This window comes from Bacillus rossius, chromosome 17, assembly GCF_032445375.1.
Source record: "Bacillus rossius redtenbacheri isolate Brsri chromosome 17, Brsri_v3, whole genome shotgun sequence".
Lineage (NCBI taxonomy): Eukaryota > Metazoa > Arthropoda > Insecta > Phasmatodea > Bacillidae > Bacillus > Bacillus rossius.
Genome location: NC_086344.1, coordinates 34,279,312 through 34,292,025, shown reverse-complemented (window position 1 = coordinate 34,292,025; position 12,714 = coordinate 34,279,312). Strand labels below are relative to the sequence as shown.

Genomic DNA, 12,714 nt, shown 5'->3' with positions numbered 1-12,714 from the left:
AAGCAGGAAAACATTATACGTATGCAGGACAGTGGCGTAACCAGGATTTGTGTATGGGGGTTGTTAAGAAGCATGGCCTCTTTCCCCCTCCCCGTAATAAAGCGGGGGGTCCGGGGGTCCTCCCCGGGAAAATTTGGATTTTTGGATTTTAAGGTGTAAAATAGTGCTATTTTAGCAGTTTTCGGTACTTAAATTTAAATATTGTAATGGTCAAAATTTTATTAATTTTAATATGAAATTTGTTTGAGTGATGAATAAGAAATTAATTAAAGATTTGGTGCTAAGGGGGGGGGGGGGGGTTGAACCCCTAAAACCCCCCACCTGGCTACGCCCCTGATGCAGGAACATTATAACAGGGTTCTACTGTACCCCGAATGCGAATATTTTTTTTTTGTAATTTTGTGTTTCGGTAGCTGCTGGAGGACCCGACCTTCGGGAAGGGGAGCGGGAGGTCGGCAGCTTACAAGAAGGCGGCCAAGAGGAGCAAATCCGACCCCGCTGTCGCGGCGGCGGACAGGAGGCAGGGGGCGGAGGCGGCTTGCCCCCCTGCGGCGGCCAGGCACAAGGAGCCGGAGACGGAGTGTCGCTCGGCCGTCGCCGTCGTAGACTCGGACAGCAACGCCTGCGACAGCGACCCCCGGCTGGGGGCAGCCTCGGACGTCGCAGTCGGCAGCATCCTCGCCCTGAACGTCGAGTCGGGTAATGCTCCGCCCACGCTTCGAGGGTCTGGTAATGTCTCGCCACCCGTGCCGCACCGAGGCCATCTAGCGAAACGCTCAGCAATTACTTTGCGCCCCTTGTGACGTACCTTGAAAAAAAATTAATAAAAAAAACAATTATTTATACACCGTTCTGTGTTCAGAAAAAACAGCGAGACAGCGTGCGAACGTGCAGGTGCTGTCGTGTGAAAAGTACAACCCGCCCCTACGAGTGACGCACTAATTCGTTCCAATAAAACACAGTTCTAATCAAAATCAGCACTAATTGAATACATTTTTTTTTTCCTGAAGAGTGTATGTTAATCAAAACAAATATTGTTTTCCTGTCAGGTAAGTTTGCTTGCAGACCATCCTTTTTATTCAAGACACTAATCCCGTTAAAATCAATTTACAATAATATGTCTAAATATACCTATATTTGTAGCACATGTAAGTAATAATTTTAATAACCTTTTTGTTGAGTTGAAACAAGCTGAAATTAAATTACAGTGTGAAAAAGTTTACAGATATTACATAACAGGGACCCCAAAAGTTTGTGAACCGCCCGAGTCGGGTAAACACCGTTCTGTGTTAAGGAAAAACGGCAGACGTGTGAACGTGCAGGTGTGTGTTGTCATTGTGAAAAGTACACCTAGCCCCTAGAAGTAACGCAAATAATTAATTACAAAGAAAGCATGGTTATAATTGAATACTTTTTTTTCCCCTGAAGAGTGTATGTTTATCAAAACAAATTGTTTTCCTGTCGGGTAAGTTTGCTTGCTGACCATCCTTTTAAATCCCGTAAAAATAAATTTACAATAGTAATATGTCTAAATATATTTGTATTACCTACATTTTAATAATAATTTGAATAATTTTTTGAGGTGAAACAACCTAAAATTAAATTACAGTGTAAAAAAGGCTACAGAAATTACATAACAGGGACACCAAAATTTTGTGAACCGCAAAATTCGTGGGGAAAATGCCAAAATTTGCCTGTTTTTGAAGGTTTTAGCTAAATTTAAACATTTTTGATGAAACACAAAGTTTGGCGTGAAAAACAGTTATTTTCATGAGATGATTGATGACTTCTGTTAACATAGATTGTAACAGAGGAAACAAATTTCAGTAGCATAGTATTTTGATATCTCGAACGTAGTATTTTTTCTACCGCACCACAAATCTATATTATTTATGACCTCATCAAACGCTATACTTTGGCCTTCGTCCATGCTATTTGTGCTGTGCCTAGAACACTTGAGTTTTTATCTTGTTTACGATATCTTAGTTTGTAGTAGAACCTCATATTTATGTACCCGTGATATACAAATATCCGTGATTAACATTATTTTTTTTTTTTACTTGCACCGTCATTTTTCCTATAGTATTAATGCATTACTTTCCCGCTTCATGAGAAAGTATTTCCCGTGATTTATAGAGTCACATTTAATATCAAAACCATAAGTGTAGACACAATAAAACCTGGACAAGGTATAAAATGTATGAACACAATGATGAAGATAAATAAATGTTATGGACGACTTTAAGGACAACACAGATAAACACAGTAGGTTTCTTATGGCAAAACAGTTGCGAAGTTTCGGGAACTAGCATCTGTTCCTATCGTCAGGCACAAACTGACTGATATCGGACACTGGGATTATGGTTTTAATTTTTTTTTCTTATTTTGCATATAAGAATTTTTACCATGACAAAAAGGTGCAAATATCAGTTTCGGGGTCTGTTGACGAATATCATGTAAGGATACGCTTAAGGGCAGATGAAAAGTTCTGTCGGGACAGTGAAAATGTCTGAAACGCGTGTTTCCGGAATAATTCATTGTCATGAAACACGTGGTACAGATTCTTGAAAGCACTCAAAGGTAATTGCATTGCACCTGTGTCTTCATTTTGCCTGCCGCTCGACTAATCTCGTGCTTGTCCTGTGCACGACGAGAAGCACTTGTGCCGGCACTTCGGCCCTGGAAGCGATGCTCCAGTTGTTGAATGCAGAGGGGACTGGTGTTTTAACACGCCGAGGTAGTCCACACTGTCCAGTAGTACTTTTGAGAAACACAGTCGGCCGGGCCCGAAGTCCGAGCGAGTGTGTTTGGCACGCACCGAGTAGCGAACCCATGACACAGATACACCCTTGACTAGCGGTCGGTGAGCGCGTGTGTGGCTTTCAGACGCGGCGAGGGCCGACGTGGAAGGCCGGCCGAGGGGCGAGGCTGAGGAGAAGCCAGCGGTCCCGTCCCCGGACCCCACTGCCACCGTCCAGGCGGACGAGGAGACCATAGCCCGGATACGCAGGGGCTGGAACGTGAAGACGGCCAAGACCACCACCATCGGCGATCTCTACCTCATGGTACCCTTGTCCCGCGAGGGACTGTGCAGAGCTTCCCGCCGAGCGAACCAATCAAAAATCCTGCTAATACTCTCTTGTTCTTTGCCCGGAAATTCTCTATTCGCGTTACCTGAAGCTTCGGTTGTGATGACAAGCTTTGCGTCTGACGTGAAAGCTTCGCGTCTGGTGCAGAGTTTTAAAACATTGGAACCTAAGATTCACTAATGGAAATAGTTAAAAAAATATTTGTGTTGTATACGTGTTGCTTGAATATGGTTGATTACTTAAAAAAATATATATATATATACAGTAAAGAATCGCGTTAACGAACTTCACGATAACGTACACTTCACTATAACGAACATCTCCTACGGTCCCGCCAAAACGCAATGCAATCATTTGTAAATTATTTTCAACTATACGAATTTTCCAGCAATATTTTGCGAGAGGTTTACAAAATATTCACGTTAACGAACACGATATATACCCTGGACAATCATTATAAATACTTCCGTCTCAAAATTTTGTTATTTAATGATAACGAAACGTAAGAAGCAAAACAATAAGGCACACAATGACAGCAGAACACATTGATTAGGTAACAGCGCTATTAATATCTAATGTCTTTTGTTGACGTGCCTACAGCGCTCCCACTTCTAGCATCTGCCGCCACCTTGCTTTGGCGTGCCTGCAGTGCTCCTACTTCTAGCATCCACCGCCAAAGGCCATTTTCCGTTGCGGATGTTTTGTATACACCATTACGTCATATCCGTGTTGTGTGTTTTTATTTCGCGCCCACAATACGAAACATGTTACGTAAATTGTAAAGTATCGTGTGAGTTTTAAGTTTGTGATTTTTTTGTTGACGTTTTCAAATTGTTTTGGCAAAATGTTGCAGAGAAAGCGTAAATCAATTGATATGAAAATGAAACTAGCTATAATTAAAGCAGTAGACGATGGGAAGAAGAATTTGGAATCGCGAAATCTACTATGTCCACGATTTTAAATCAGCTGTCTGAAATTATGAAACATGATTTTTTATCCCACAGCCGAAAACGTATTTCAGCGGCGCCATATGAAGTCCTGGAGAAGCGATATAAAAGTTAAAAGTTGATATAAGAAAGTAAAATATAAATATTTAAACATCGTTTGAAAATTATTTACAAAATTTTTAGCTCTCTAACTTAAAAATTGACTCGTTCCTGCCAGTAGTAGATCCATTTTGTATTGTGTTAAATATGGCTTATTATATATATTTTAAAGTAATCCTGTGATATGAAAAAGTTATGAGGAAATTTTATTAAAAGGTGTTGAAAAAGGCCTTAAATTATTTGGGCATTTGTATTTTGAACAAAAATATTTCCTGACTCAGTTACAATCTGAGGTGTGTTTCGACAGTTTGGAGTGAACGGCACTCTTCACTTGGACTACTGGTGGGAGGACGTCTCGCCAGACGCCAGCAGGCCGCCGAACGCGAGAGAGCTGACCAACGACATTGCGGACCAAGAAGGGAAGGAAGCCGTTCAGAAGCCGACCCCGAACCCTCTCGCAGAAACGCTGCAGAAGCTGATCGCCATCGCCAACCTTGAAATCCTGAAGAAGACGAAGGTGGGAGCGACGAAAATTGCTTTCAGTTTTAGTGTATGGGTTGAATATTAATTTTCTCCAGTTCGAATTCCAAAGCGTAGTTTGAATATACCCCAAAGTGTACTACGAATAATACTCTGAATCTAGGTCTCAAGTGTCAAAAATGAAATAATGTACAAGAAATTAAAATTACCAAAATTATAGTGTGTTAGCATTCGATCCTTTAAATGTTTTGCAAACTAAGTTTCCAGAATCAAAACATATTTCCATTTTATTTATATAATTACTTATTACAAAGTAAACTATCTTGAGGAATGGTAACATGATAGAGGTATGAAGGGAGAAAACTAACCTAGTAAAATTCAGACGTGAATTTTTTTCATTTACTTTATTTCCTCTTTTAATAATTTCCTTCAAATTTTTTTTTTCTGCACTGACCTCAGTATCAACCGTTCATTTATTCATCAGTTCTATAATTCAATCATTCTAATTCATTGTGACGGGTGTCGCCAGGTCATCTGCCCCTGTGGTCACGTGTGCGGCGGCGTGGTGAATCGGAACAACAGGGTCATCCAGAGGATACGACCATGTTTGGAGGCAGCAGACGTGAGTACTTCAATGGTATTTTGGGACACGGTGAATTGCGATTAAAACCGAAATAACACCAAAACGCAAGTCGCTGTGCCACGACACCAAAGCACCGTTTAATACACCGTAGAGCAACATTTAATTCAAATTTTAAGTTTTAAAATGTACAAGTATCCACAGAGGTATTAACGATAGTTACTCCCTACACTTCTTACTATTATCTATCGCATGCACCTCGTGTTTTTCATTTTAAAGATTACAAGTATTTTCATTGCTATTTAAAATTCACAATCATAAATTTTCAGGAAGATCTGTATGGGGTAGGAATCTGCATGGGGCTAGGAGAAATTAGAAATTTTAAAATTGTGGGATATTGAAAAACAAATTGCGTATAGATAGTGAGTGAAGAGATGTGGGAGTAGCGATCTAACACAATGAAAAAAGAGAACGAAAAAGGATCTAGGGACCATGAAACAAAAAAACTATATAAAAATTTTTCCGCAAGTCGCACCATGGTAACGGCTACAATAGACAGTATTTCTTTGAAATCTACGTAAAAAATCGGTATGTAATGTTAAAAGCCCAAAATCATTATGCTTGTATACATTTCATTGTGGCTTTTATCCATGCCTGTATATTAGCTATAGATTGCTTTTATTTTCTTTAAAAAAAAACCATTTTATTTTTTTAACTTAGTACATAACATTGCAGATTATTAAATAAAAACCAAATAAAAAATTTATGAAATGAATTCTATGTTTTAATAGCTTAAATAAGGTAATTGAGGAAAATTTTGCTGCATTTATGTGTTACGAGATATATTGACTTCCATTTCGATGTTTATTGACTACAGGTTAATTTTATGGTTTTATTTTTAGACCAATTTTGTTTTTAAAACATGATTTTGATATTGTTTTTATTATTTATGAACTCTGTTTATTCATAAAGATAGATATCACCATACTGACAAGGATATAGCCTGCTGTCTTCTCTCTTGGGGAAGACTGGAAGGAGAACATGGGTATAAAAGATAGTATTCTTTTGGTTTCTATTTTTGTTAGATAGTGCTAAGGTGATGGGGAGGAAACGAGATTTTCAATTGGCGATAATGTCATTGAGGCTTAACGAAAGTGTAATGCTCTGAGGGCGAAACAAATTGCTTAACAATCAGGAGTGGGCCGCTCATTGATGGGGGGGGGGGGGGGGGGAGGCGGCTCAGTAGCCCTTGTGCACTCACATACTTGTACACTTGCGTACTTGTGCATTCACATATTTCTACAATACTTGCAAAAAAAAATTAATTCCAGGGTAGCTACGTCCTCCGATGATGACAAAAGGGGTTATATACGAGTTAATTGGCGCGTACTTACACTGTTGCATACGTACTTGCATTCTAATCATACTTTCTTTCTCTCGTGCTTGCATTTTTTCATACTTGGATTCTTTCATGCTTGCATTTTTTTGTAATTGTATTCTTTCGTACTTGCATTCTTGCATACTTGCACTCTTGAATACCTTCACTCTTGCATACTTGGCATTTGTGAGCACTTGCCACATGCCTATACTCTCCTGCACCTCTATGTTTAAAGTAGCGCTTGTAACGTGCGTGGGAGGCGGTGTGGTGACTGGCTGGCTGGCTTGCTTGCAGAGGGGAGCGCTGGACGCCGGCAGGGCGGGCGCCGCGGGCGTGGTGAGGAAGCCGGGCCCCATCCAGGCGCGGGGGGTGGTCGCCCCGGTGCCGCTCAGCGACGGCGTGTTCCGTCGCCCGCTGCTCGCCCCGTCCCAGTACAAGCCCGGCACGGCCGAGGCCTTCAAGGCGCAGCTCGAGGTCAGGCGCCTCTCCGTCCGTCACCTTGGTTGTCCCCTTGTTGGTTGTTCCGTTGTTGTTTGTCCCCTTGTTGGTTGTTCCGTTGTTTTTTGTCCCCATGTTGGTTGTTCTGTTGTTGTTTGTCCCCTTGTTGGTTGTTCCCTTGTTGGCAGTTCCCTTGTTTGTTCCCCTGTTGGTTGTTCCCTTGTTGTTTGTTCCCTTGTTGTTTGTTCACTTGTTTGTTCCCTTGGTTGTTCCCTTGTTTGTTTCCTTGGTTGTTCCCTTGGTTGTTTCCTTGGTTGTTCCCATGGTTGTTCCCTTGGTTGTTTCGTTACTTGTTCCCTTGGTTGTTTGTTCCCTTGTTTGTTTACTTGTGTTTGCACGCAGGGGCGTGAGTCCCAGGGGGGGAGGGCCCTCATGCGCTTGTACAACAGTAACTGTGAAGTGGGATTAATAATTATAATTTGCATTCCCTCATCTTTCCCTCCTCGTTTTTCCCGGGAATCCTAAAGAATTTCGCCCCTGTACTACAGGTTACTACAGGTTACTACAGGTCATGAACGACATGAAAAAGGAATGATGAATAAAAAAAATAATAAATAATTTAGTCCTTGTCAAAAGGTGCGAGTGTTTCCCACAAAATAGGATTATTATTATTATTTTTAATTATAGAGGAATATTTAGTTAAGTATGATTAACATTTTATTCAGATAAAAGAAAATGATAATATCTTGATTAGTATATAATATTTTTTCCTGTAACTTGCAAGAAACAATGACCAAATTTTTGTTGTTATTAAAGTGGTAGACCTTTCATTATGAAAATTAAGTTATTCTATTTCAAAAATACCATGTAGTTTAAATCCAAGTGCTAGCACCGACCCTCGTGCTAATGTTTAAATTCCTGAATTTACATTCCTCAAAACATTTTTCTTCCTATCTTTTTTCTGTGGTTTCAGAACATATTTTGACTTCTAAGGATCTGATGGTATTTGAGGGCTTGACGGGCGGAGTAGTTTGGCCGGTGCTGCAAGTGTGCGCGTGTGTGTGTGTGTGTCGGCTCGGCTGCAGAAGTTCCGGCCGAGGTTCTGCAACCGCCGGGGCCGTGCGGTGCGCCAGAAGAGCGTCGTGGTCCAGCGCCAGCTGCCGCTCCTGCCCAAGGCGCCCAACGGCCACGCCATGGTCACGCTCAAGGTCATCCCGCAGACGGGGGAGTTCATGCCCATCAGCAACCCCGGCCTCGCCGCCAACCCGCCCGGCGTCATATTCTCCTCCGGGTGAGCTATAAGCCAGAGCGTCTGCTCTTGTGGGGGTAGGGACGAGAGGAAGTTTCATTTTTAAAACAGGAAATTTTCAGTGTTATCGTGAGCAACGAAAATGTTAACACTGTAACGTTCAGCGCATGAAAACAGAATTCATTCAGCAGTACAGAGTCATTCAGTTAGAGACCTGAAAAATTCGCGGGTTCATTTCGTGTTATGCTAAAATTCAAATAATTTATACCTTAGTGCTGCTTCTGTCGTTGGTTCGCTGTTAATCTGTGGGGGACTGAGGGCCAGTTAGAGGACCCTCGCTCTTAGAAGTGTCGAATCACAGGCCACCCAGTCGAGACGACTCACAAGTCAGCAGCCAATGAACAGTTGGCATTTGCCCGAGTGTGAAGAGGATATTGGAGTGTATCCCGGAGGTCATTGAACCCGCGAATTTTTCCGGTCTCTAGTGATGAGTATTGTATTTATATTTTTAATTACTGGTTCTTTTTTTTTTTTTTCTCTCCTGCTGCAGCATGCCGAAGGTTCTTTCGCAGTCGACCCCAAGGAGTCGTCACATTCTGCCAGCAGCGCCCGTCACCGCTGTCTCCGTCACGCCCGCCACGTCGTCACTCACCACCGCGCCCGTCACTTCAGCGTCCCTGAAAGTTGGGCAAGGTACCGTATGTCTTCAGAGCAGTCTGTTATTTTTAGCACTCTTTTCGTGCGCGTCGAAAAACTCTCGTAAGAATCATGCTTCAGGTTGCCGAACAAAGAAAAAATCAGAATAAAATGTGCGATTCATACGCAGGTAAACATGAAGTAAGGTTCGTGTAGTTAACTTACAACTTATTTAAGTAAAAATTTTGTATTTGTGAACATGAAAAAAAAAATAGCAAGTAAATGTTTTGTGTTGGTTTTACTTTAATTTTTTGACGTGACGTCTAATAAATCGATGAACGACGGCTGCACGCACGAAAAAGTGTCCCGTTATGCACATTATCCCGTTACGCTGTATCCCATTGTACGCTTGCGCCGCATCTATCTCTCTTCCACTCGATTGGAACAACCATCGATTTGACTTTTTCGAGGCACTTTAAACTTGAAACACTCCCATTCGTTTCCTACTTTTCCTATCATCGTCCTATCCTTAACAGAACAACACAGATTGGAAGAAGTTAAATAGCAAACATGTATAAAAGTTATGGTTAAAAAAATCTCTTTGTTAAAATAGTAAACATATTTGAATTAATGAGCGCGAATAAAAGTAAATTTATCAATTAAATTGTAGATTTCATTTCACTCCTTCTTTTGTATCCATTACAAAATAGCAATGATTTATTAAAAACTATTCAATTTTATTCATAAAAGTATGCAATCATTTCATCAATGTTTTGTTATGACGTCACGTTAAACTATCGTCCGTAAACCGACTTCACAGACGACCAATTTTTTAAGATGCGAAAGTTATGAAGTTTTCCCCTGTGACTTCCTTTGCCCCAGGTGTGCAGCTGAGCCGCAGTTTCGGCGTGGACTTGCGGCCGTCTGTCGCCGCCGCGCCGAGCATCTCCAACCTCCTGGACCTGCCCCTGTCCGGGGCCGGCGCCAAGGTCCACCCCTCGGACAACCCCGCCGCCGACAAGATGGTGGACGCTGGCCACGTCACCTCGCCGAGCTTCGGTACAGCATTCCACCGCACGATCGCATCTGTTTTTAAAGGGCGTCAAAACTCGGGGGGAAAACCATTCTCACATGGTTAAAAAAAAAAAAAGCGTTAAAAAATAAATGTCAAAACTCAAACAGCTACCAGGGATTTTCCCCATCGACCTGCTATCCCTCCTTCACAATCGCCATGTTCGTAAGTTTTTGGTCCCCGTGTTCAGAATTGTTTTTGGTCCCCCCAGCACTTTTCGTTTAGGTGGCAAACACGACAGGATAAGGCACCGTGCAACAGCAATCAGGTTTTCGAGTTGCTGTCGGGCAGTTTGGTACAGTGAACTCCCTATTATCCGCGCATGCTACGAAAAAAATACAGCAAATGCATGTAAATCTGTATTTTATTACAAGTGAGCAAATTTGAACTCTACTGACGAGTGTATTTCGTGCAGCATACAGTAAAAACGGCACAAGCCTTCTTGGAACTCACGCAGTAGGCTGGCATGCGTAGTTATTCAGTAAAATACCACACATTTAGCATCATTAAAAATATTTTTACTCTTAATTGTAACGTTTACTGTACGTACATTTTTTAGATTTTTAATTTGAAACTAATGTTTCCATTTTTTGTTTCCCATTTTCGGCTCTTTGCGGATTATCCGCGATTTTCACTATCAGCGGTGGCCCTGCCACTTAATTTCGCAGATAATCGGGAGTGTACTGTAGTTATGATGGGGAAATGCGGTAAAACTTGTTTAAGATGTACCCGCCACAATACAAATTCCCCTCCCAATATGGTCGGATGTTTCTGTCCCCGGAATGTCCTCAACAATGTTTAATTGTTCTTCTATGTCAATCTCTTAACGGTAAATTCAGCACTTCCTGCGGCCATGTCACCCGTGGCCCGGGCAGTAGTCTCTTCCGTTCGCAGTGGCGGGGTAGGACGCATCTCAGCACCTCGTCGACTTACGATATTGCTCTCAGCTGATCCCGTTACCATCCGCCATCGTAATTTATTTTAAACCTCTTTTTATTAACTTTCGAGGCCTACTTTGGCGGACGGTAACTTAATTTAAAGCTCCCGGGAGCTTTTCGCATTCCTCAACGAGCTTGCGTTCTCGGGGCCCACCCACACGGTGTCCTGGCCAGCACGAAAGCTGGAATACTTGCTGTTTTTTTTGTACGCATTGTCGGTGTACGTGTCGGCGGCAGTCAAACTTAATATTCACCCGACTCGTTGCTCTCAATTCTCGACCACGTGCTTTCCGGTACAGGGACGGGGGTGTGTGGGGCGGCTCAAGACCCCATGTTGGATTTGTAAATAGTGCTTACCCTAGATTTATATTAGCTAATCCAAGTGTTGGACGCTTCAAAAATTCAAATATGGCGCCATTTTTACTGCCATTAACTCGAGCGATCCTGGTGGCCACCGGGAGAGACTCGGTGGTTCGTCTGGTACCGGCGTCATCGGAACGTTCGGCTGTCGTTTTTTGACTTTCATGTTATCTGGTAGCAGTTTCGGTACGAAACACCCCACCAGCGGTAATGCAGCGTGCCCGCCGCTAGAGAGCGAGCCGGTGAGTCCTAGCATATTCACGCGAGGGGGAAAGTCGAGCGTAGCTTCACACAGGTCACGTCCCAGGGCCCTGGGACCAAAGTCGGTAGCCGGGTCCACGTGCCCATCCACTTGGTGGCGCCCAAGATCCACACGTACGCCGATCTGAAACACACAACCCCCCCCCCCCCTCCCTGCCCCACCATGAGACACTTATAATTAAGTTCTTGTACGAATAAGCCTAAATTCTTGTATGTGTTGTACTAACTAAACCTGAATTTCCATACACTTATTTTTTTCTAGCAATTTTGGTTTTTTTTTTAATGACCGAAATCAGGTTTTTACATTTACAATTTAAGTTGATCCATATTAATTGGGTTAAAAAATGGTCCTAAACGTAACTCGGCAAATTTTTACAGTGTGCTGATTTTTCATGAAAATGTGCTGGATCATTTTTTGTGCAACGCTGCTACGAGGGCCAAGTCTTTATTTATCGTGACTGGGGCGTGTCGTCTTGTTTCAGTGTTCCTGCCGAGTGAAGGCGTGTTGGAGACGTCGACCCCCCCGCCCAGCCCGTCGCGCATCTTCAAGGACGACACGAACAACCAGTGGCTGACGTCGGAGGTGAGCACGGCTTCAGGTTGTCGTTGCCGTTACTGCAAAACGTATGTCGCGAGGCTCTTATCTCTGGCTCTCCCAGAATGGCCTTAAGCGTCAATCCTGTTTCCTGCCTGGGTGAGAAGGGATCGGCCTGACTGGCGCGAGTAACTTCTGGCTGGAGGTTCCTAAGAGGGTTAGGTAGGATTCTCCCCCACCTTGGGATGCCCTGAAAGTGGCTCCCAGTGTCCCTCGTCGAATGCCTACTTACGGGCTGCGGCTGGTTTGGCTCTGCGGTCTCCCAGTAGTAGGGCTGACCTGCTTGCTGGCTGGCTGGCTGGCTGGCTGGCTGGCTGGCTGGCAGGCTGGCTGGCTGGCTGGCAGGCAGGCAGGCTGGCTGGCTGGCTGGCAGGCAGGCAGGCGGCTGGCTGGCTGGCCGGCAGGCGGGCGGTTGGCTGGCTAGCAGACTGGCTGGCTGGCGGCGGGATAGGTCCCCGTGGAGCTCCCTCACCCCGAAAGGACACTCTCAGATATGCGGTACGAGATTTATTACGAGTACTCGCGGTTGGTACCGACAGCCTCCCGATACACACTAACTCGCGGACTCGGTTGTCGGTCTTCTGCCCTTGGC

The 12,714-nt window shown here is 43.4% G+C and overlaps 1 protein-coding gene across 1 annotated transcript in view; it reads left to right on the top strand.

The window, feature by feature from the left end:
• LOC134540974 (protein cramped) overlaps positions 1-12,714 on the top strand; it is a 43,106-nt gene that overhangs the window by 11,716 nt on the left and 18,676 nt on the right. The window contains exons 6-14 of the mRNA XM_063384070.1: positions 414-699; positions 2,887-3,065; positions 4,443-4,652; positions 5,145-5,237; positions 6,868-7,047; positions 8,097-8,302; positions 8,811-8,953; positions 9,779-9,955; positions 12,010-12,110. Of these exons, the coding sequence (XP_063240140.1) occupies positions 414-699; positions 2,887-3,065; positions 4,443-4,652; positions 5,145-5,237; positions 6,868-7,047; positions 8,097-8,302; positions 8,811-8,953; positions 9,779-9,955; positions 12,010-12,110 (1,575 nt within the window). The remainder of the gene's footprint in view (positions 1-413; positions 700-2,886; positions 3,066-4,442; positions 4,653-5,144; positions 5,238-6,867; positions 7,048-8,096; positions 8,303-8,810; positions 8,954-9,778; positions 9,956-12,009; positions 12,111-12,714) is intronic.